Source organism: Mercenaria mercenaria, unplaced genomic scaffold (assembly GCF_021730395.1).
Source record: "Mercenaria mercenaria strain notata unplaced genomic scaffold, MADL_Memer_1 contig_2834, whole genome shotgun sequence".
Lineage (NCBI taxonomy): Eukaryota > Metazoa > Mollusca > Bivalvia > Venerida > Veneridae > Mercenaria > Mercenaria mercenaria.
The window spans coordinates 38,795-60,039 of NW_026460917.1; the positions used below are offsets into that span (position 1 = coordinate 38,795).

Consider the following 21,245-nt stretch of genomic DNA (forward strand, 5'->3'; position numbering starts at 1 on the left):
AAATTTGGGGTTTTTTTATTTTTTTTCCCTCAAAATGGAAGTTAAAAAGGTTAAAAGCAGCTTTCAGCTTAAATATTAACCAAGTGATGTCCCCGGCCCCTTTTTTTGAATTCATGAGTTATCATAGCTTTTATACTGTAATAGTTGTGGCGTTTATATTCTTACAGTGGTAATTAAATGCAGGCTTTACTTGAAAATTTAAAGTTATATAAAAATCCAGGCAATTTAAATTTTTATTTTTTGCTTTTTTCTCTTTTTTATGTTTAAAAGGGGAAACATCAATTTATTGAAGTTTACCTACTTTTTAAATATTCAGTAGTTGTTTTGTGTATTTGAAGTTTTCTTCTATGAACTTTTCCATGAAATATATTTTGTGCCATTTGTCCCCTGTGCATCTTCTTAAATTAGTAGCTTTTAAAGATGTAGAATTTTCCTTTTTCCATTTTACCTGCAGGTATTTTGTATTTTTACTCTGAATAAGCAGTCATGTAAAAAAAGATTTCAATTGTTAATTTTTTTTTAAAGTCCTTTTTTTCTTTTAAACATTACAGTTGCTGAATTTTCCTGTTTGTTTTGCGAAAATTTTCAGTTTTGTAGTTATTTGGGTGGAATAAAGAATTGTTCAAGCTTTTGTCTTAAAGGGATCCCTTTTTTTTTTTGGGGGGAAAAAAATAATATTTAAAATGAAATACACTTTTTTTGTATGGCCCCCTGTGCATCTTTTAAAAAATCCCCTTTTTGAAATTTGGATGGGGTTTATAAACCTGAAAACATATGAAAAAAATAAGTTTTATATAATATGTTAAATTTTTTTTTCATTCAGCAACAACTTTTCTAGGTAAAATTTTTATTTTTTCGATTTTGCAAAAAAGGGGATTTTAAAAACCCAAAGGCCCACAAACTTTTTTAAATAATTTTCAAACTAACACCACCTATTCATATTGTTTGAAAAACATTTTTGTTATACATTTTTCCCTTTGTCTTAAAACACTCAAATTTTTCACCATCTACGGGAAATTTTCTCTAAACTTATAAACAAAGGCTTTTCAAAATATTATCTGTTTGGTATTTTAAAAACCTTTCCCAAAGTTGATTTTTCCTTAAAATTTAATTATTTGCTATATAAAAAATAGGTACCCCCAAAAGAAATAGGTTTAAATTTTCCAAACCCCTATGCCCCTTTTTTGCTTCTTATTTTGAAAAAACCTTTTTTTTCCCACGTTTTTTTAACTATACTTCATACTTTTTTTAGATGAGTTTAAAAATTTTTTCAAAAAAATAATGGGAAATGAATATTTTAAAATTGCCAAAAAGAAGACTCCCAATTTACCCCCCTTTTATACGGTAGGTTTTAAAAAAGTGTTTTGAAAATAGTATGGCATTCCACTTATTTTAAAAAAATTTAATAATGATTTTAGAATTATGACATGTCTTTTAAATTGTTTTTAAGGGGAAGTGTAAAAAAATTATAGAAAAATCACAGTTAATTGTGAAAGAAAATTTTAGTTATATAAATGTACTTTGGGGCTTTTTTTAGTTAAAATATGATAGGGAGAACAAAATCCTCAATGCAGCCAGTTCGGGGTTTGCTGACTTTAACATAACAAAAAAGGTACAGGATAGTTTAGAGCTGCATTTAGTATTTTTTATGTAATGAAATTTAAGTTCAAATGAAACTTGGACATCGCTGAACTGGACGGACATATTGTAGGACTTCAAATTTGATTTTTTTTCTTCAGTTATCTTTAGTTTTTTTTTCAAACGTCATTATGCTTCCCCTTTTTTAACTTTTGCATTAAAACTTTTTTTCCAGATTCCAACATATTCAAATGGGTCGGGTATCTTCATCCCCAAGCACGAATTATACAAAAAAAATTTAATGGGATTTTACTAAAAAGACAGTTTTCTAAAGTTAGGTCCTTTTTTGAAACTTAAATTAAATAAAATTTTTCAGTTTCTTTTCTTTTGTTTTTTTTGTATCAGCCCCTCCTCCACTTTTACCCAAATCCCCTTAAAACTTGAAATTACATTTTTTCCCTTTAAATGTGAATTGGCCTTTATCTTTTTCCTAAAATCTTTTTTGGAGTGTTACCCCCTTTTTTTTTTTGAATTTTTTTACTCCTCGTTTTCATACTGGTCACAGGAAAAAGTAAGTTGTATAAGTTTCACATGAAGTGGCAGCACATATTGCAAGATTCTTTTCGGGTTCTTTTTTTTGAGTGAGCCCTTTTAAAAATATTAAAAATACACTTGTACATTGTGATGCCTACTCACGTTTCAAACAATTCAAAAAAAAATTTTAGTATCTTTTGGGACTGAAGTGTTTCTGTGCCTATTATGTGTTTTTTTGAAAAGGGAATGCATGAAGCATACAGAAAAAAAATTTCATCTGTTTGAATTCAAAGCTGTTTTTTTTGTCTTTATTACTTGTGTAAGGCGTTTTTCCATTTTCTTAATGCATTTTTTGATAAGTCTGCAGACTGAAAATTTATAATTTAAGTTTTTAAATTTTAAATTTTTTTGTTTTATGAACATATAAAACTGAAAATTTATACTGTAAAAAAAAGGCAAAATTTTTCCATTTCAGAGATCATGAAAAGGGCCAAAATTTTTTTTTAAAGCACGGGCACAAAAACTGAAAATTTGAGGGGTAACTCTGAAAAAGTACCCCAAATTTTTCCAGAATGGGAAAAAAGAAATTTCAAGTTTTTAGAGAAAAAGAAAGAGCATCGTATGAAAACTCCCAAAGAATTTTTTGCAAAATACATTGAAACAACTTTGCAAAATTGCAAAAGGAATTTTAAGAAAGGTGTACTCTTCTGGAAAAATATGGTCAGGAAAATTTTTTCTTTTAAAATTTGGGCAAATTTTGAATAAAATTGCAACATGGCTACAGGGAAATAAAAAAAGGTTTAATCTTATTTCCAAACACATTGGGGGGAATCAAAAAGAAATTCAAAAATTTGGATAAAAAAATTAATTGTCATGAATGAAGAATTGTTTTTTATTCTTTACAAAAATTTTTTTCCCCACAAAAGTTAATGAAATTTTGAAATGGAATTAAAAAGGGGGACTTTGTTAATCTTCAACTTTCTGAGCATAGTTCTTCATAAAAATTGTAATTTATAAAATGTCTTTTAGAAAAAAGGTAAGTCTTTTTTACTTGTTTTTTAGAAAATGTTTCTGGATTTTCAATTAAGTTTGCGACCCACCCCCTAGTCCCAAGTCAGGTGCACTTTGAGTCAAAGGTTAAAAAAGGGCTGTTTTGTTTGGTCAATAACTGCCATACATAAAAGGGGTTTTTTAATTATTCGGGATAAAAGTTCACCTTTAAAAAACAACGTGTTTTTGCAAGACCCAAAACCCCTTTCTCCAAGGTCAAGGTCCCTTAAGGGCAAGGTTAATAATCTTTTGGTGTCGGTCAATAACTTGCATCCCGAAAGGGGCTTTTTGTAAATTGGCATAAAAGTTTACCATAATGAAACCAGGTGTCTGCCCAAGGGGCCAAACCCCTGCTCGAAGGTCACACTTGGAGACCAAAAGGTTTGTGCAAAAAAAGATTGTCCGTAGCATTTTTGTTCATGCTGGAGGGATTTTGATGTACAAAAGGGAAAAAAGTTCATCCATGAGATGGGGTGTGATGATTAAAAAACCCGGTCCTAAACCCTTTTGTTACTATAAATAATTTCTGTAAATTCTATTCTATTAACCCCATTCTGAAACTGATTTTTTGTCTTTGCGACCCGTGTAATCATGATCAGCCTGCAATCCCTGCAGTCGATGATGTCAGCACTGTTTTGCCATTCATCAGGGGGGGGGGGGGGGGGGGGGGGGGAAAGTATATTTTTGCAAAAGCATCCCGTTTTAAAAAGTTTTAAGTTACTGTCCCAAATTTAAAAAAGGACAAGTTCATTTTAAAAATTCAGCGGGTAAGGGTTAATATTGCCCCCCCCAAAAATGGGACTGTTTTCTTAGTACAACCCATTTGTCATTTTTTTTTTTTGACGTAAGGGGCCTGATAATTTCTTTTGTTTTGGCTTTGATTTTTTCAGATTTAAATTCTCTTTGTTGCCTAAAACAATTATAGAAACTTTTTTAAATTACCTTAGGGAAAATCAAGACCATTTTTAGCTACTACGGGGATGGGGGGTATCTACTGCCCCGGGTCGGCGTCGGGGGTTCCCTTTTGGTTAAGTTTTTTTGGCAACCTTAGTTTTTTTGTCATATCTTTGTTTCTTTGCTTGTATGTTTCTGTAATTCACATAAAATTTTTCCCAAAGGGCAGGGTCACCAAGGTGTTATATTTTGATTTTTTTAAGGTTAAAATTTTTTTGGAATCTTTTTTTTTCTGTCTCTTTGTTAATTTTTTTAATCTTTCTGTAACTTCAAAAACAGTCCAGTATACAAACAAAGTAGTGTAGGGGGTGAGCCCTTATACCCCAAGGTCAGGTCCCAAGCTTTTATACTTGGGTTTTTTTTTAAGGTTTAAAATTTTTCGGCCAAACCTTTTTTTTTCTGTATTTCTTTTTTACATTGCTTTTAACTTCTGTAACTCAATAAACTTGCCAGTATCAAACAAATATGTGTAGGGGTGAGCCATTATACCCAAGGCAAGGTCACCAAAAATTTTTAATTGGGGGTTTTTTTTAAAGGTTTAAAAATTTTTTTGGGAAAATTTTTTTTTGTCTTTTTTTTTTGTTCTATTGTTTTATCGTACTGTAACTTCCATAAACATTGTCCAATATACAACAAAATATGTGTGGGGTAGCCCATTATACCCCGGTAAGGTCCCCAAAGGGGTTATCTTAGGTTTATTTTGGGTTTCCCGGCAACCTTTTTTTTCTGTCAATCTTTGTTAATATTGCTTATTCTTACTGTAACTTCCATAAACATTTTCCGTATCAAACAAGTTTTTTAGGGGTGACCTATTTCCCAAGGTCAAAGGCACCAAGGTGTTATACTTTGTTATTTTTAAGGTTAAAGTTTTTTGGGAACCTTTGTTTTTCTGTCACTTTGTTACTATTGTTATATCGTTGTAAATTTACATAAACATTGTCCCGTTACAAACAAATATGTGTAGGGGCTGGCCCTTTACCCAAATCAGGTCACCAAGCGTTTCTTGGGGTTTTTTTTTAGGGTTTAAAATCTTTTGGAACCCTTTTTTTTTCTGTCATTCTTTGTTAATTGTTATTTTCTGTAACTTCACATAAAAATTGTCCTATACAAAAAAAGTTTTTATAGGGTCTGAGCTTATTTACCCAAGTTCAAAGGCCCAAGGTGTTATACTTAGGTTATTTTTAAGGTTAAAGTTTTTGGCAACCTTTTTTTTTTGTCATATCTTTTTTTACTTTTGTTATATATCTGAATTAACTTTGCCCGTACAAACAAGTAGTTAAGGTGGGCCCTTATACCAAGGTCAAGTCACCAAAGAGTTAAAACATAGAATTATTTTAGGTTATTTTTTTCCCAAAGCTTTGTTTATAGACATATCTTTTTTTATTTTTTAAAAAATAATGACTTGAAATAAAAAAGTATTTTTTTATGATTCTGCATGTCGGCTAATACCCATAACTTAATGTGTTTTTGATAGAATTACCCCCTTTTGTCTTAAATTTTTTTCAATCTTCGCTTTGAATATACTTTATTTTCAAAATAAAATTTAAAGACTTGAACTTTAAATGTATCTTTATCATCATCATCTGCAGTGTGGTAAAAATCCCCAAACTTGATTTGTTTTTTTGACCAAAATTTTGCCCCTTTTATACTTAAAATTTTTTACAATTTGTTTTGGACATAAATTTGGTGCTTATAAGAAAATGACTTAAAATCAAAATATTCTTTATATCATATCTGTGTGTTTTTTAACAAACCTAATAATAGATTTTTGTATTTGATGGGAATTTTGCCCCTTGGGTATCTTTTTCAACATAATTCATTTTACTGTCTATCCGTTAGTGGGGCCGCTGCTTTCGGCACCCTTGTTTTGGTTACTTTAAAATTTTGGTGTTTTTTGGGTCCCTTGGGGAAGGAGTTTTATAGACTTAAAAAATAAAACTTTCTTCCCCTTTTTTGTCTAATAAAAACGATTTTTTCTTGAAACTTTTTTTCGCTGGTGTTAGAAAATTGGGGTATGTCATTGTTTTGGCTCAGTTGTATGAGAAAAAAGTCCTTAGGCAGGGGGACGTTTTCTAAATCTATTACAAAACTTGTTGTGTTTTTTTTTGGGGTTGTTGCCCCATTTGATCTTGAAAATAATTTATCACATCGTGAACTCGTGAACTTTAAATCGAAAAAAATCCATCCCCTAATTGAAAAATAGGGTTTCAGAAACAGAAAAAAAAGTACTTTGCCCGACTTTTTTTACGTTTTTTGTCTGGGGTTTGGCCTTTCTTTAACGACGGATGACAAATCATTGTAGTTTCCCTTTTCTTCGTTTCAAAAAAAAACTGTTAAGATCATAAACATTATGTAGACTGCGCATTTGTTTCTTGTTTTGTTGTTTAACTTTTTTATTTTTCCTTAAAAACATTATTTACCCCCCGTTATTTTAAGTTATTGAATTAACATTTTTGTCGACATTTAGTTTTCTTTGAAACCCCCGTGAAGGAATATTTTCAAAAATATACAAAGGGGAAGATTTTTTTCCTTTTTTGCACAACTTCTATGCTTTTCTGTGCCCTTTCTCATATACATAAAATTTTTTTGTGTGAAAATGCATGAATTTGTTTTTACTGAAAATAAAACAGTATCATTGATTACTTCTTTCGTCATTTCATCCTTTTATGTAAATAGCCTCATCAAGAGATGCTGTATACTAAAATTTTTCTAAATTCGACCAAAAATTCTATCAGATGCCACCATTCATAACTATATTTCAAACTTTTGCAGGGGGAGAACACCTGACTCCTACTCCGTGGGAGCTATGTGTCCGTGGTGACACTTCTTTCTAAACTGTTGCCTCGTGCATCAAATAAAAGGTTTTCTGGATCCGGGGCTAGCCTGGGAAGCCTTGACAATAATTGGGGCAGAAGAAATCTTACCACATTAAAAAAAACCAACAAGAAAAGTGTTCATCTTTCTGATTTGTCTTTGCGTAAAAAATGGTTTTAAATTTCCCAACTGGATTCCCCGGTAGTCCACCTCCCTTAAGTATGATAAAGGCCTTTAAGGGCGATGTCGGAAGAGGGATAGCAAAATTTTTTCAAAATTTAAGCTTTTAAAAGCGTCGGCAGGATTTGAAGTTGTTTGTTGTCAGGGGGTTTTAAAGCAGGCAACTTAAACTCCAAAAGAAAAACCGTTTTTTTTACAATAAAACTCCATCAAGTTTGAATAAAAAAGTTCAAAAGGGTTTTGAATTTTGTCAGTAATCATTTCTGCTACAGACTGAAAATTTTACATTAGTGGGTTTATAGGGGGTCGTGGGGGGAGGGGGGGGGGGGCACCGGGGCGCTCCCCCCCTAAAATTTGCCGGGCATAGGTTTTGTCTTTGTTCTGGGGAAAATAAATTTCAAAAATCATTTTTTCTCGCTCGCTACGCTTTGATAATAAATTTTCTTTTATTCTGACTGAAGAATATGAAATATACATTTTTTCTCGCCTACGCTCCCCTAAAGTTAAACTTTTGTTCCGGCTGAAAAAATTTTCCCTTTTTTTTTCGTTGCTCGCCGAAAATTAATTTGTTTTTGCTCTGGGTTAAACAAAAAAATGCATTTTTATCTCTTTCTCACAGTAATTTTTTTACTTTTTTTTTTTTTTTTTTTTGTTATTTTTTTTTTTTGTTTTTTTTTTATTGAGGGAAAAATGCATTTTTTTTTCTCGCTCGCTATGCTGGCACATTTAAAATCTGACAGTTTGCATGAGCTCCAAAAAACCTTTTTATTTTAGTCCTAGGTAAACCCTCTCCATGAAAATCCTCAAAAAACGAACGGCTAAGAAATTCCGAGACACTCGCGCAAGAATAAGTTGACAATTCCTAAGACGTGACTATAATAGCATGTTATTTGTGTTTAGATTTTGTCACAAAACTGTCCTTTGTCAATAACAAATAAGTACCCCAGGAACGCCCAGAATGCACCAAATGGATCCATTATTTTCATAGTTTTACGGGGAAATCATGCCCCCGGACCCCCCTATTTGCTGTAGTCTTCAATATTTTACGCCCCCTCTTACACCAAATACTGTACCCGCCCCGAGGTAGTCAATTTTTTTTTAAAAAAACGTTATGGATGTAAGATTTTTTTTTTACAAAGTTTGGAACGATAACGCTTTTATCATATTAAGTAGACCGTTTGAAAAAATGTTGGATAGTTCAATGAATCAGATATTCTAGATTTCATTTCAGGTTGTAGAATATTTTGAAAAAAAAAATATTGATTATTCTTCGAATACTTTTTGACTGTACTATAATAACTATTAGAATAGTGTTATTGGATCTATAAAATCTGCCGAGAATGATAATCGGGATAAAGAACACTCCCTTCAGGTAAATGTGAAGAACTATCCTTTATTATATTTGGCGGGAATCGAGCACGTTTTCAACGTGCAATATTAGTATTTATAGTAACAAAAAAGTAGTCCGTCATGTCAACAAAACACGATGAAAACAATCGTCTGAAGCATTTTAAAGTATATTTTCAATCGTAAATTGTCAGCCTTTTACAAAAAGTTTGGGTAATTTAAAGGGTGGCAGGAACTAGATACATGTCTTGTCTGTCTATTAATACATTTTAAATGGACTCCGCATGTATTTTGAAGCAACCCTTGATTTTGAAAAAACATGACCAATTTTGTTATCAAATTCGTCGTCGTACGACTTATGAAAGAGTCGTAGTCGTAGTTTGATTATCTAGCCGTATACTTCGTTCCAAGACGAATCTATTGGTGTATACTTTTTATGACTTTTGTCCAGTAACAAACCCGCCAATCTTAATTATTTAGACCCACTATTTTTTCGATAGAATGAACCTTAACGGGTTACACAATCGAGCCCACCTAATAAATGGTTAAAAGTTTAAAGCAGAATAATTGATTTTTGCCTCTGACCGTCCCAAAATGAGACTTACCCTATTTATTTTGCTTTGTCTATGTTTGTTTGTGTAGGGTTTCGGTTAAGAGAGCTGCATTCTTGTATATTTGTCTTTGTTCTTATGGCTTTTATTTCCACATTGTAAGCGGCTTGAGTCTCTTTCTTTACAGTGAAAAAGGTTTGAAAGAACGCGTAAACACATATCTAAATGAACTCCAACGTACTTCGACTGGGGAAAGTTTAGCTCTAGATGACAAGCGAACAAATTCCCTTCTTCTAGTTGTATGCTGCATTGAGGTAAGATTCATGTTGTTCTCTTTCAATATTTCATAAAATGTTCTAAGTTTGATACAAACTATTACTACTTTTTATGAAGTAAAGTCAATGTATTTATGATTTAATTAAGATATTCATGATTCACATTTAGTTTTTAGAGAAAGGCTTCTGTCTTATTTCTTGACGTGTATGCTACATATTATTCAATGAAATTAAAAGGATATTGCTCCCCTAAATCAAAATTTTCAGAAAGCAGAATATATAAACAAGCTTTTTAGTTTTAGTATCTATTCAAAAGTGTCTAGTACTGTGTATCTAGTACATGTACATATCTAGTATATGCACACATTGTAAAAGGAAGGTCGGTGATTTAACCAAGTTGTCCACTGCTGGTGCCTGAACTATAATTAATATAGGACATCTGGAAAGCTGAAAAGTTTTCATATGGTTTGAATTATGCCATAGTGACTTAAACACATCAAAATAATGAAACAAAGTTATGATTCTAATATAACAACTTATAAACTTACATATTTGTAGGATAATTTGAATGAAAGATTCAGCTGTAGTAATGTATCAGATGCGGTACTGGCTGTGGAAGTCCTCAATGTTTCGTATCAGCTGTTGGAGAAAGGCAGTTCTCTCGTTGATAAAGTTTATGGAGTAGCAAATGCAAGAACAGGCTTGGGCATAGTGGCAAAATACATTTGTAATTTAGTCAGTCAAAAACATCTTCATGAGAACAAGAGCAATGATGGTGTCACGGTGATGCTACATAGCGCGAAAATACTATGCAGCCTGCATTGGCCATGGTATTACTAGTAATGCTTCAAAAATTTGTAATAGCCTATGTTTTTATGAGAAAATGATATTAGTTTCAAAAACGACTTCGAAATGACATTGTTGCATTTTTTTAAACTTTTAGATTAATAAATCCGCATGTTCAATTTAATGTAAAATAGCAGCCTATTAGAATATATTTCATTATTTCACATTGGTCTTTGGCTTTAAACTTAATATGATTTATCTATAGTTTCCAAATGTGATTTGTAGGAAGTACCTTGTAAAGTGTATTTTCAATATCGGTGGGACGGACGCTCTTTTGACTGCATGCAAAACAAAGGATTCGTCACTCAACTGGCTTTATAACGAAAATGTCATGAAAGACAAGGTATCTACATATTTTTTACCTATACTTTTATTTCTTAAAGTTTTTACTCTGTATGAAATATGATCGTTGTGACATAAACGGCATGGTTAGACTGACATCTGTATAATGTGTCATTTTAACTCTGCTTCCCCTCTAGGGATTCTGAAACAACGCAGCGTATTTTCCGTTTTGGCTAGCAATGCTTAGATTAATATTCTGGTCACATGACGGAATTTTATACCGGGATTTGCTTCACTTGCGCTAAAGGTTTCTGGGTGCAAATAATTTTATTCCCATCAGTTTACTTACACACTTCATTAGTGATCATAAATTTTTTGTTTGATTAATGACTATTTTGATATCCATGTTGCCAGGATAATTTTTCTAAATTATGTTCATTTAACATGATGAAATATAAACACCGGTTAAAAATTTGCGCATCCCCGATATTTGCAGAAATGTAATACAAGTCAACATTTTGTTAGATAAAAGCTCTAATGCTGAATTGATGAAATAATAAGCCATTATATTGATATGAATATTACCAGAATAGCGTTTTTTACCTATGACGCTGGATTTGATTGTTTACAATAAAGGAAACTAGAACATGTAACATGTTTAGTGCTGCGCTGTAGAATAATCACCTTTCATTTTTTTCCTTTGCAAAGTTGTTTTCAAACCTAAAAAGTCAATCAACAAATAAATGTTCATCCAGTTTGCACGTGGTGTACTTTTATTTTTGGTTCACATGACGAAAAATACACTCAACGCAAAATTTGCATGTGCACAAATATGCACAAATTCGATTTGTACCAGTTCCTGCTAAACTCTTAACCTACATTTACGTAAATATTGCAAGTTGTTAATTTGTTTCACATTATTAAGGATTTGATTTTGCGCGGGTGCAAATTTTTGCGTTTGGTTTAAATCTTGAACATGTGAAGAGAACATAAGTTAATACTACAATTTTTATTTATTTTTGTGTGTTCAATATCTCTGTTAAAATACAGAATTAGGTATAAGCATAAATAATCGTCATATAAATGTGGATGTGTCCCTTTCCCAGATGCATAGCTAAAACGACAAAAGGTAAATGTCATTTACATAAAAATCTAGGTCTTGTCCGGTCTATAGGATAACACTACATAAATGTATTCGTTCTATCACTATGTAATTAATCAGTCTCACATGTGTAGCCATTGAGGATTAATTTAATGCTAAAAGTCCCGTTGTTTTTCTTCCATTTTCAATAGGGTTATTATATTTTTTATCAAACTCAGACAACCAGAAAAAGCCAGTATTCAGTATTCCGTTAAATATAGCATTTCCTTGTAATGTTAAATTTTTCATAAGCGTTTAGAGTAAATTTGTTAAACATAAACCGTTTTTCAATAAGGTTACAGATGCCATTGACATGTACTTATGCTGCGGAGACCTGTATATGACGATACGACAGAATTTAATGGAAGCAGTTCGTATAGGAAATGCTGACATGTTTTTGGAACGATTAGAGGTAAGTTCAGTTTTTTCCTTTTCAACTAAAACCAAGAATATTTGTTCCATATCATATAGAAACAGTGCCATACAAATAAGCTATACAACTGTTTGCAAAAGATATATTACACGTAAATGCAGCACATTAGAGACATTGTTTTGTTATTATAGACTTATTTTCCACATGCTTATTAAATCCAGTTGAAGGATCGTATATGAATGTCTATTTAAATTAACATAAATATATAGATGAAACATACACGACCTCTCATTTTTGACTTTCAGTTTATAGTTCACTTTTATATATTCACATCAACTTCCATAGGTGAAGTAATTTACTTTATTTGAGGTGTGTGACATCTATGTTTGATATATGTTTTTACGTTCTAATCTTTTTTTTTTATCACAGCAACTACCGCAAATGCAACCGGAATACAGAAGAGTTCTTTTTGAACTAGCTGTGCACAGAGAGATAATACTTCCTAAAAGTATAAAAAACATCACAAGGAACGAAGAGGTACAGGCTTATAAGAAGACATTTTATGCTGGCTTCTAGCTTCTTTTATTTATCTCTTTCCTTAATAGCTCAAATAGTTTTTAAATGTTCGATAATGTCGGACACAATCAGTGTGATCAGCACTACGCAGTGCTTTCTTTCTTTAAATTTATATGTCTTAGCGAAAATATACATCTGAATTCTATTCCAGAAGTTGTTTATCCTAAATTCTTAAGCTAAAAGCTGAGATCGGTTGCCCTTCTCTGCTTTCGGATTAAATTCCCAATATTTTTTCAAACGATTGAGTTTGCATTTGTTTAGTAAGAATCCCCGATTTTCACTGTTAAGAGAAAGAAAGATGTAGGACACTTCATAGACTTTTTTTAATGAAATATCAATATTTGACATATAGATTCATTGTGTTAGTTTTTTTCTGTCTAGAGTGGTAAAGTATCAATATTTAAAACGGTAGTTGTTTCCATTTACAACAGTTTAGGCAGAAAACAAGACTTTCATTGTCTTTGGAGTAAAATACAGTGTTAAGTAATGAAGTGCCCATTAACTATACATCAGTCATACTCAAACGTATTTATTACGCAAATTAAACTCAGTTATGTTATTTGCGGAAATAACAATATGTAAAATGAAAATTTGTTAATTGTCATAACAGTTAGATTGTCCCGTACATGTTTGTACAATTTGTGTATGATTCTTCCACTCATCAACAATTAATCTATTTTTGTCATAGGTTCTTAAGAAAATAGCAGAATGCTGTAGTGGCACTGAAGAGGTAAGTTGTGCAACTTCGGAAATGAAATAAATTAATACATCAAAAACAATAACGTATTTTAAAGGTTTAAAACCGAATTTGATAATATTTTAAACAGTCATATACTCAGAAAGTAAACGACTTGATACATTTACTATTACAAAACTTGTTTATACATAAACTTCTCTTTGAAGGATATTTTTTTTTACTTCAGGAGTTTACAACGTATGAATTTGAAGGGACACCTTTTCACATTGATGGGAATGAGCCTGATCTTTATGTTTCTGTGAAATGTTTGATATTTCATTGGTGCAGAGTACTTTGTCACGTCAATAAGGACAGTTTGCCAAAACCGGTCAGACACTTGAAAGATCTTGCAGAAAACCCTGGCCAATTTTCAGTCAGTTCATGTTTTGATATTTTTAAAAATATAATACTTACCATTAAGCAAACTTTAAGATACATTTGAATTTGCACGCTAAGTAGTAAAAACATAAAGTATTAGTGGTTGTTTTCCGCCTGACCATACAATACGGTTTTAACTTCCGAATGGTTTGTCAAAAGATATGCAAACTAGTTGAAGACCTGTGTCTCTTTGTTGAAATGGAAGACATATGTTCTAACGAAAGAGTCTACTTTCTTCAAAGATAGTTATAATGAACCAAATCATTGTCTATTATCATAGCACATTTTAGAAAATTATGACAATTGAAGAGGTCTCAGTGCATATCTGCGTTATATGTAGAATGTTATGTTACTGTCTTTCTGAACTTTTAGTTCATAACGACAATATTCTCGTTTGTTTTAACAGTCTTATCAATTCATTACATCCATATCTGAATCAACTTGTAAGTAACCGTGAATTAAATGCTTACTGACTTGACAGGTCATTGATGAATTGCTTTACTGTGTAGATCCTTAGATTAATTCGTGGCTTCGGCCTAAATGGCTATTTCGTTGTGATAGGAATTCTTTGATTTTGACCTTTGATCACTAAATGAATGAGATGTTTACTGCTTTGTAGGGATTAACAATTGTTAATTGATTCAACCAAAATTAGTCCCCTAGGAAATTAAATGATTCTACATTAATTTTAAATCCAGGAGTTGAACCATACATCATTTGATTTTTGTTATTTTTCGCACCTCAAATTTATACTTGAAATTATCAGACAAGCTTTAGAGATGTCAACTATTGTTATTTTCCAAATTTTGTTCGAGAGTATAAATTTGAATAATACATTATTTTTATATGAATAACCTGGTTACTTTATCATCTATGTATTGTTGTTACATCTTGTGTAAAGTTAACATAATAAACAACAGCTGAAAATGTATCAGCTGTCTACTTTGGACTCTTAAGGTTTTACCGAAGCTGTTATACCGTGGACTAAACAAATTACATTATTTCGGACAATTATTTCAATCATCTAAATAAGATCTCATTGACCATATGTGATTCTGTTAGAGTTGGACCTATGTATCTCATATGATCAAAGTAATTTTATGTTACTATTGCGCAAAATTATGTAAATTTTAGGCTACGGGTTGCAAACTAATACTAGTATTTAGTTATACAATAACCTGCTTGTCTTGCAGGTTTATTAAAATATTCTGATTTTGATTGGAACGTTATTTTGTATTTCATTCTCGTTTCACATATATTCATAAATATTATTGACTGTACTTTAAAAGTATACCATCACATATTGACATTTTAAACTGGCATTGACCATATAAAGCTAAATGAATAAAGACAAAAGCCTAACAGTAAAAGCCACATTCAAAGGAAAAAGGCATCCATACAACACTCACAGGTAGATAGGGGTACGTGTAAATGTACACGCAAGCCTATGGACTGTAACATGTACATTTTGTTTACGTTAATACAAACATATTTAAAGAGGGAACACAGCAAGGCACTGCCTTTGAACGGTCAGTGGCAAAACCAAAACTAATTTACTGGCGCCAATTCTCACTCTTCAGTCCCAAATATATTCCTGTATCATGATATGATGCCCTATATTGTCTGTTAGTAAGAATTTGTAGACTATAATGTAGCTGTAATGATAATAATTCTTTTGGAAACAGCGGATAGTCAAAAACGTTACACTCATTTACTTCCGATTCGACCATAGCCTGATATATTTATTTATCATGTTTCTTTCTTTCTTCATGTAGTGATATGTAGACAATATTTTCATCTCTACAGAATGCCTTTCTTCCAACAATGCCTCAGGATGACATAGCTGACCTAAGAGATATTTTGCAAATGACGGCCAAAGAATCAAAAGAATACACTCAATATGAGAACCCAACACTATACAGTAAATATGGCATTTTACTTGAAAGTTAAAAAAACCAAACATGTAGATTCACCCTCGACTATTTGCCCTCGATATGGGAATGATCCTGTGAAAACTGGCACTATGCCGAGGTCTGGCAGGCCATTTAATAAGTGTTTGTTAAGTTTGAAATTGTGTTGTATTTTTTTTATTTTTTTATTGCTATTGTATCCATTCCGGAGCAAATAATAATCTCAAACGTTGGTACTAGACATCGGACATGTAATAATAATTTCAAAAGCAGATACGACTATAGGAATAACCGTATTTGTGTACCAGAAAACAAGTATATTTTATGTATATAAAAAGTGCACTTTAGGTTTAACGATTTATGTAACGTTAAATATACTGCATTGTTAGTAAATGTATGGAAAGGTAGCGAATAATAGATATTAGGTTATTTATGATATATTAGAAGTCGCTGCCATAAATATTTTTTCGGAAAAACTGCATTTTACAGATTCCAACAGATTCGTATCGCGATTGACAAAACAAGCGAATTCAACAAAAACATATATACATGTTATTGTCATAGAACGCGATATTATAGATATAATAAATAAATTTACAGTATTTTTAACTGTTTCTCTTGAACTCATCCAAGGTCTGGTGTAACATTTACTTTAATAACGATTTCTTTGTCAATAACGAACGTTTGAATTTTTAAAGGCGTAGTCAAAATGTTGTATTTAGATCTTGATGTTAAATACTAACTCATTTGCATAATAATGACTTCAGAAGAAATTTGTGAGAGTATTCATTATAAATCTATGCAAATTCAGTTTTACACGTTTCCTATGGTCAACAAATTTTGATAGACGTGTAGAGAGTTTTTTTGGTATTTATAAAAGGTATGCGAGTATGTGTCTCTTGGTAAATTGTTCAGGTAATACCTTTTTCATGCATTTAGTGTTTGTTTTATATTATTTGATCAATTAAACATTTTTTTATATTGACAAAGTGATGAAAAGGCTAACACGTAGACATAACACCCGTAAATGTCTACTTCAATTACATTTTGCCAAGTAGTTAAGACCGTTTATGGCTTTCGCATGAAGTTTCTAATGTTCATCTTTATAATGATTTATCAACGCTCTGGCGCACGCCGGTAACACCCAGTTTCGTGAGATTGGCGCACATCGGCGACGACAGATATACCCGGGCAATGCCGGAAGCCACGCGTATGACTAGCAAAGCTATAATGAATTGATCCTTTGATTCTGCGTCCAATGTTACGATAACAACAGGAACAAAGCTGTTGTATTTAACACTAATGATACTAATAATCCTATATTTCTTTACACGTTTTGAGGTATTGTATTCCGTGATACCATGTCCTACCGTGGTATCATATAGTGTAACCATATCATGCTTTTTTTCGAATAACAGAGATTATGGTAGCTACATTTGTTCTTCTCTATGTTTCAGTATGCCCAAACGGACATCCCTACGAAGTTCGTGATGTAAGTAGATGTGCATACAACTTTAAAACTGAGTGTGTTTTAAATATTGTAATTTGCGGTTAAATAACAGTTTTAATAACACTATGTAAGATTTAAGACATAGATTAAAGATATAATGTACCCTTTTATCTTTCACCCCTTGTATTTATATACTTGACATTGTCGAGATTAAAGTTGTAAGTATTGTAAAACTCAGTTTTATTTGATCTGTTATTTTAGTGCGGTAGACCATATTATATCGGAACATGTTTGTGTGGTGCAACAATTGGTGAAAAGAGCCATAAACTAGACGAAGATAATTCCATGGATACGGGGTACAAACTGTCATACTCCCAGACACGAAGTATTATTGTACATGTAGGCGTGTGTTACTCGGCAAGTCGGTCCGTCCGTCCGGCTGGCTGTTATTCCTTTTCGGAGGAATATCTCCGAAACGTTTAAATGGATTTTCAAATAACTATACATAATATGTTCGTCATCATAATACAGCGAGAAACAAGCATGAGCCAGGTCACTAGGTCCTGGTCTTGGTATAAGTATAAACACTTTGTCTAGATGTGAAATTTATCTTCCAGATATCATGTATGACTTTCTTAAAACTTGCATCAATGCTTTCTTTATCGAGACAAGATACAAGTTCACGTTCGAATTCTCTATGTCCAAGGACACAGTTTTATGTCAAAGGTCAAATTGTTTTATTTCAAGGCCGCTCGACAAAACAGCATCAGCTGTTTATCTTAATATCTCGGCCCAAGTCTGGACTGATTCATGAAAGATATTTACCGTCTTAAAAGAATCTGTTTTTGATATATTTATCAGTCCTTTTTTCTGCATTTCAGCATTGATAGAACTAAGGTTGGGCATATTCTTGGTACAGCAAGCAGCCGAAATGATGGTCCTATTCCAGAAAGGTCTTTGTCCCGGTTATACTCTGCAAGTACAAGGATAGTCCTACATTTAGCAATGTGTTCAAGCTGTTGCAAAGATACAAAGGTAAAACATACTGCATACAACAATTTCATTTTGTTTTTGTATCTGTGGTTAAATATTATTTACATTTTGCGACAGTTCTCCTAAAATATACTTTGTGTGTAATCTATTTGTTTGTTACTCTATTAGTATTGGCTTGCGAAAGTGCTTAAACGCTTTAATTGACGGATCATCATAATATTTTTCTGGACAATTCTAAAGGAGTATAATTATTCTGATACATCCTAAACTTGTTTCTTATTTCATTGTCGTAAAACACAATGTACATGTGTAATAAAATCGTTAAATGTAACATCAAGATGTCTTGCAGGGAAGCAATTACTGTCCGTGAACAGCAAATGGTCCTTAACATCTTTTACTGCGAAATGTAGCACATAAATAAACTATTTTTAACTTTGCCCAATAAAGGTGCAATAATTTGCCTGTGATGAAACATAATTCTGTTGCTCGAAACTTATTACAGTGAAAACGACGTATAAGTTCTGCTGATAGACCTGCTGGAATATGGTTTCGACATGTTAAATGCTGATCTTGTATGAAACACTTAATGCCATTCTTATAAGGCAATCAGCTTGTATGGTATCCAAAGGCTTGTTGAAGACTCAAATGCTATTTTAAATTTCACGCTCGACGCTGTTCATTCCTATAAAATATTTTTCTTGTTGGCAACAGTTTTCTATTTCATGAACTTTTAAATTAGTAAAATAATTAGTCTTTATCTAACAGATCCTTGTATAAAACGTAATTATAAGTATATGCAATGTCATATAATTGTAGAAGTAGCAACATCGTGAATGACCACAAATAACATAAAAGTCCCCTTATGGCAAATAAAAATGTACAGCCACATGGTGAAAGTCACGATAGAGCTTCAAAATACAATTTAAGCGGTTGCTGTAGATCAGGTAGAAGTAACAACCTTAAGAATGTTCTGAAATGTACATGTATTTAAAATTTTCAGGTTGTCTGCTCATTGATTAACCCGCCCGTCGAAGAAGAAGATATCTTTCGTTTCTTGTTTGAACATTTACTGAAGGATTTTGAAGATTTGCAGCTTGTTTTGAGTTGCAATGTTGATGATGTGCTTATTCTCTTTCATCACCTGGCAAATAACCTCATGCAGATTGAAGAAACAGGTATGAGAGCAGTTATAAAGTATTTGTTGTAGATGAAAATTATTTTTAAAAAGTATGCTGTTTTATGCTAAGCATATTCGTCACTATGAAACAGTTAATACAACCTAGTACCATCTGTTTTAAGATAAACACTAACTCGTAATTTATTTAGTGCAAAAATTTTAAACACTTTAATATGTTGCAAATATTAGAAAGCACTTCTTCCTGCATGTTTTATTTCCAAATATCTTAAATATGTACCCTGTAGTGATGATCTGTAGAAAGACCTCGTGCGTATGCTTGACAAATATGTCTCCTGCAGTAATTAGCTTTCTAAATATCTATTCTAAGTATTCTTAGTAATAACGAAAGAGAGCTAAAGTCACAGAATCAGAAGAAAAAAAAACATTAGTATTTAAATGTATACTATTTTTTTGGAAGTTTCAAGATAAACGTATATTTATAAAGTGGTACTGAATTTATCATTGTACAAAAATGTGTGCCGGTACATATTGCATATTTCATACTTCTCTAATGGTAGCAAAAGCTACACTAGCTTTGATTAAGGAGGTAGGTTACCTTGTTACAAGGGTAAATTCAAATTAGTTGAACCGCAATATGTTTTTGTATTTCGTGTAATATGAAGTTTTAACTGCTACAATCTCAATTTCGTTTGTCTCTGTCCCTTCAAGTTCAATTTTTATCCAGGTTTGAAGAACATGACCCTCCAAAGGTATTTCATATTGAAAGAAGAAGGAAAATACGGATATTTAACACTTTTCAGTGTATTTTAGTTTCATTGATATCCGTAGAAGTCTGCATAATTGATAATTTTACTGGTATGCACGTTATCTTTCTAATATAAGCTTAAAATGTATATGTCGCGGGGCTCGTGTTTCCATGGTAACGCATTTTCTCTCATTTTTAAACAACTATGTATAAAAAATAGGGGTTTTCGACGGCTTCAGTGCCATTCTGTTAATGACCAACATGAAATATTTGGGTAATATTATTAGCAAAATACCAAGCACTTTTCATGGTACCCTATTTTTCTTAAATTTTAAAGTAACCATGGCAACAGAGATGTTTAAAATAGCTTATATCTTGCTGTTTGTCGTAATTTCTTTAAAAAATATTGAATAAGATTATCTTTCTAGTTGATGTAGCTTTAAAACATACTATTTCTAACGTAGGAAACATTTTCGTGTTATTTGCATTTATTCAAACAAATTTCACAGCTTAGAATACGTACAGTAGTACCCATCGTCTGCCATTTTTCATGAAAAAAATCGTTCAGCGTGTTGCTATTATTCTCATGGATATTGTTGAAATGAAAATAAAAAACCGAAGCTGTGTTTCTTAAATAGACCAGTGTCAACGCTTTTGAATTTTACATTTAGATACATAGGTCACGGGCTTCGTTTCCATGGTAACATCAATTCAATTCAAGAAACCACAATTTTCTACTGAAATTTGAACAATTTTAGATCTTAGGTTTAGTATGTAAGTAACAAATTATCAATGGAACCTGAAAAATAGGTATTACAAATTAAACTGCTAGACTTTTTATTTGAAAATGGCCGTAACAAGTAACCTTTCACCCAACTATATTCCAAATAACATTGGTTGCCATCATCCATTTTCTTACATTCCGCATAACATTTCAATATAACTACATAAAAGAAGCAAAATATTGATTATTATTCAGAGCAAAAGACTCATAAAAAATATTTCAGCAAATAATGGTTATTTGAAAATAGTTAAAATAAAGAAATTGTACAGAATTACGTACTTTCAAGATAAAAGCTATTAATTTTGCGCGGTAACTGACACGTAACGTCATGACGTCAATGACGTCATTTTAAGGCAACATTGTTTTGAAGCGTTTCTGCGGCAATTTATTTATTATTTCTGCATTATTAAACCATAAAGCATCAGATCGAAGACAAGTTCATGATTTGTTTTCAGAAGAATGAATATACAAACACATTTAGTTTGTCGTAAACGTCGTCGTAAATCGTCACGTTAGCTTCCGGTTGGACATGCGCACATACAAATATGAAGGTAACCTACCTCCTTAACATGATCACCGTAAATGAAAAGATGAAAAGTGTGTGATTATA

The 21,245-nt window shown here is 31.9% G+C and overlaps 1 protein-coding gene across 1 annotated transcript in view; it reads left to right on the forward strand.

Moving 5' to 3' along the window:
* LOC128552479 (E3 ubiquitin-protein ligase rnf213-alpha-like) overlaps nucleotides 1-21,245 on the forward strand; it is a gene marked incomplete at its 5' end in the record, with an annotated part of 75,085 nt that overhangs the window by 36,409 nt on the left and 17,431 nt on the right. Inside the window, 12 exon segments of the mRNA XM_053533520.1 lie at nucleotides 9,196-9,322; nucleotides 9,842-10,113; nucleotides 10,355-10,472; nucleotides 11,848-11,964; nucleotides 12,355-12,462; nucleotides 13,190-13,231; nucleotides 13,425-13,610; nucleotides 15,422-15,536; nucleotides 16,983-17,017; nucleotides 17,237-17,331; nucleotides 17,857-18,010; nucleotides 18,969-19,143. Of these exon segments, the coding sequence (XP_053389495.1) occupies nucleotides 9,196-9,322; nucleotides 9,842-10,113; nucleotides 10,355-10,472; nucleotides 11,848-11,964; nucleotides 12,355-12,462; nucleotides 13,190-13,231; nucleotides 13,425-13,610; nucleotides 15,422-15,536; nucleotides 16,983-17,017; nucleotides 17,237-17,331; nucleotides 17,857-18,010; nucleotides 18,969-19,143 (1,544 nt within the window).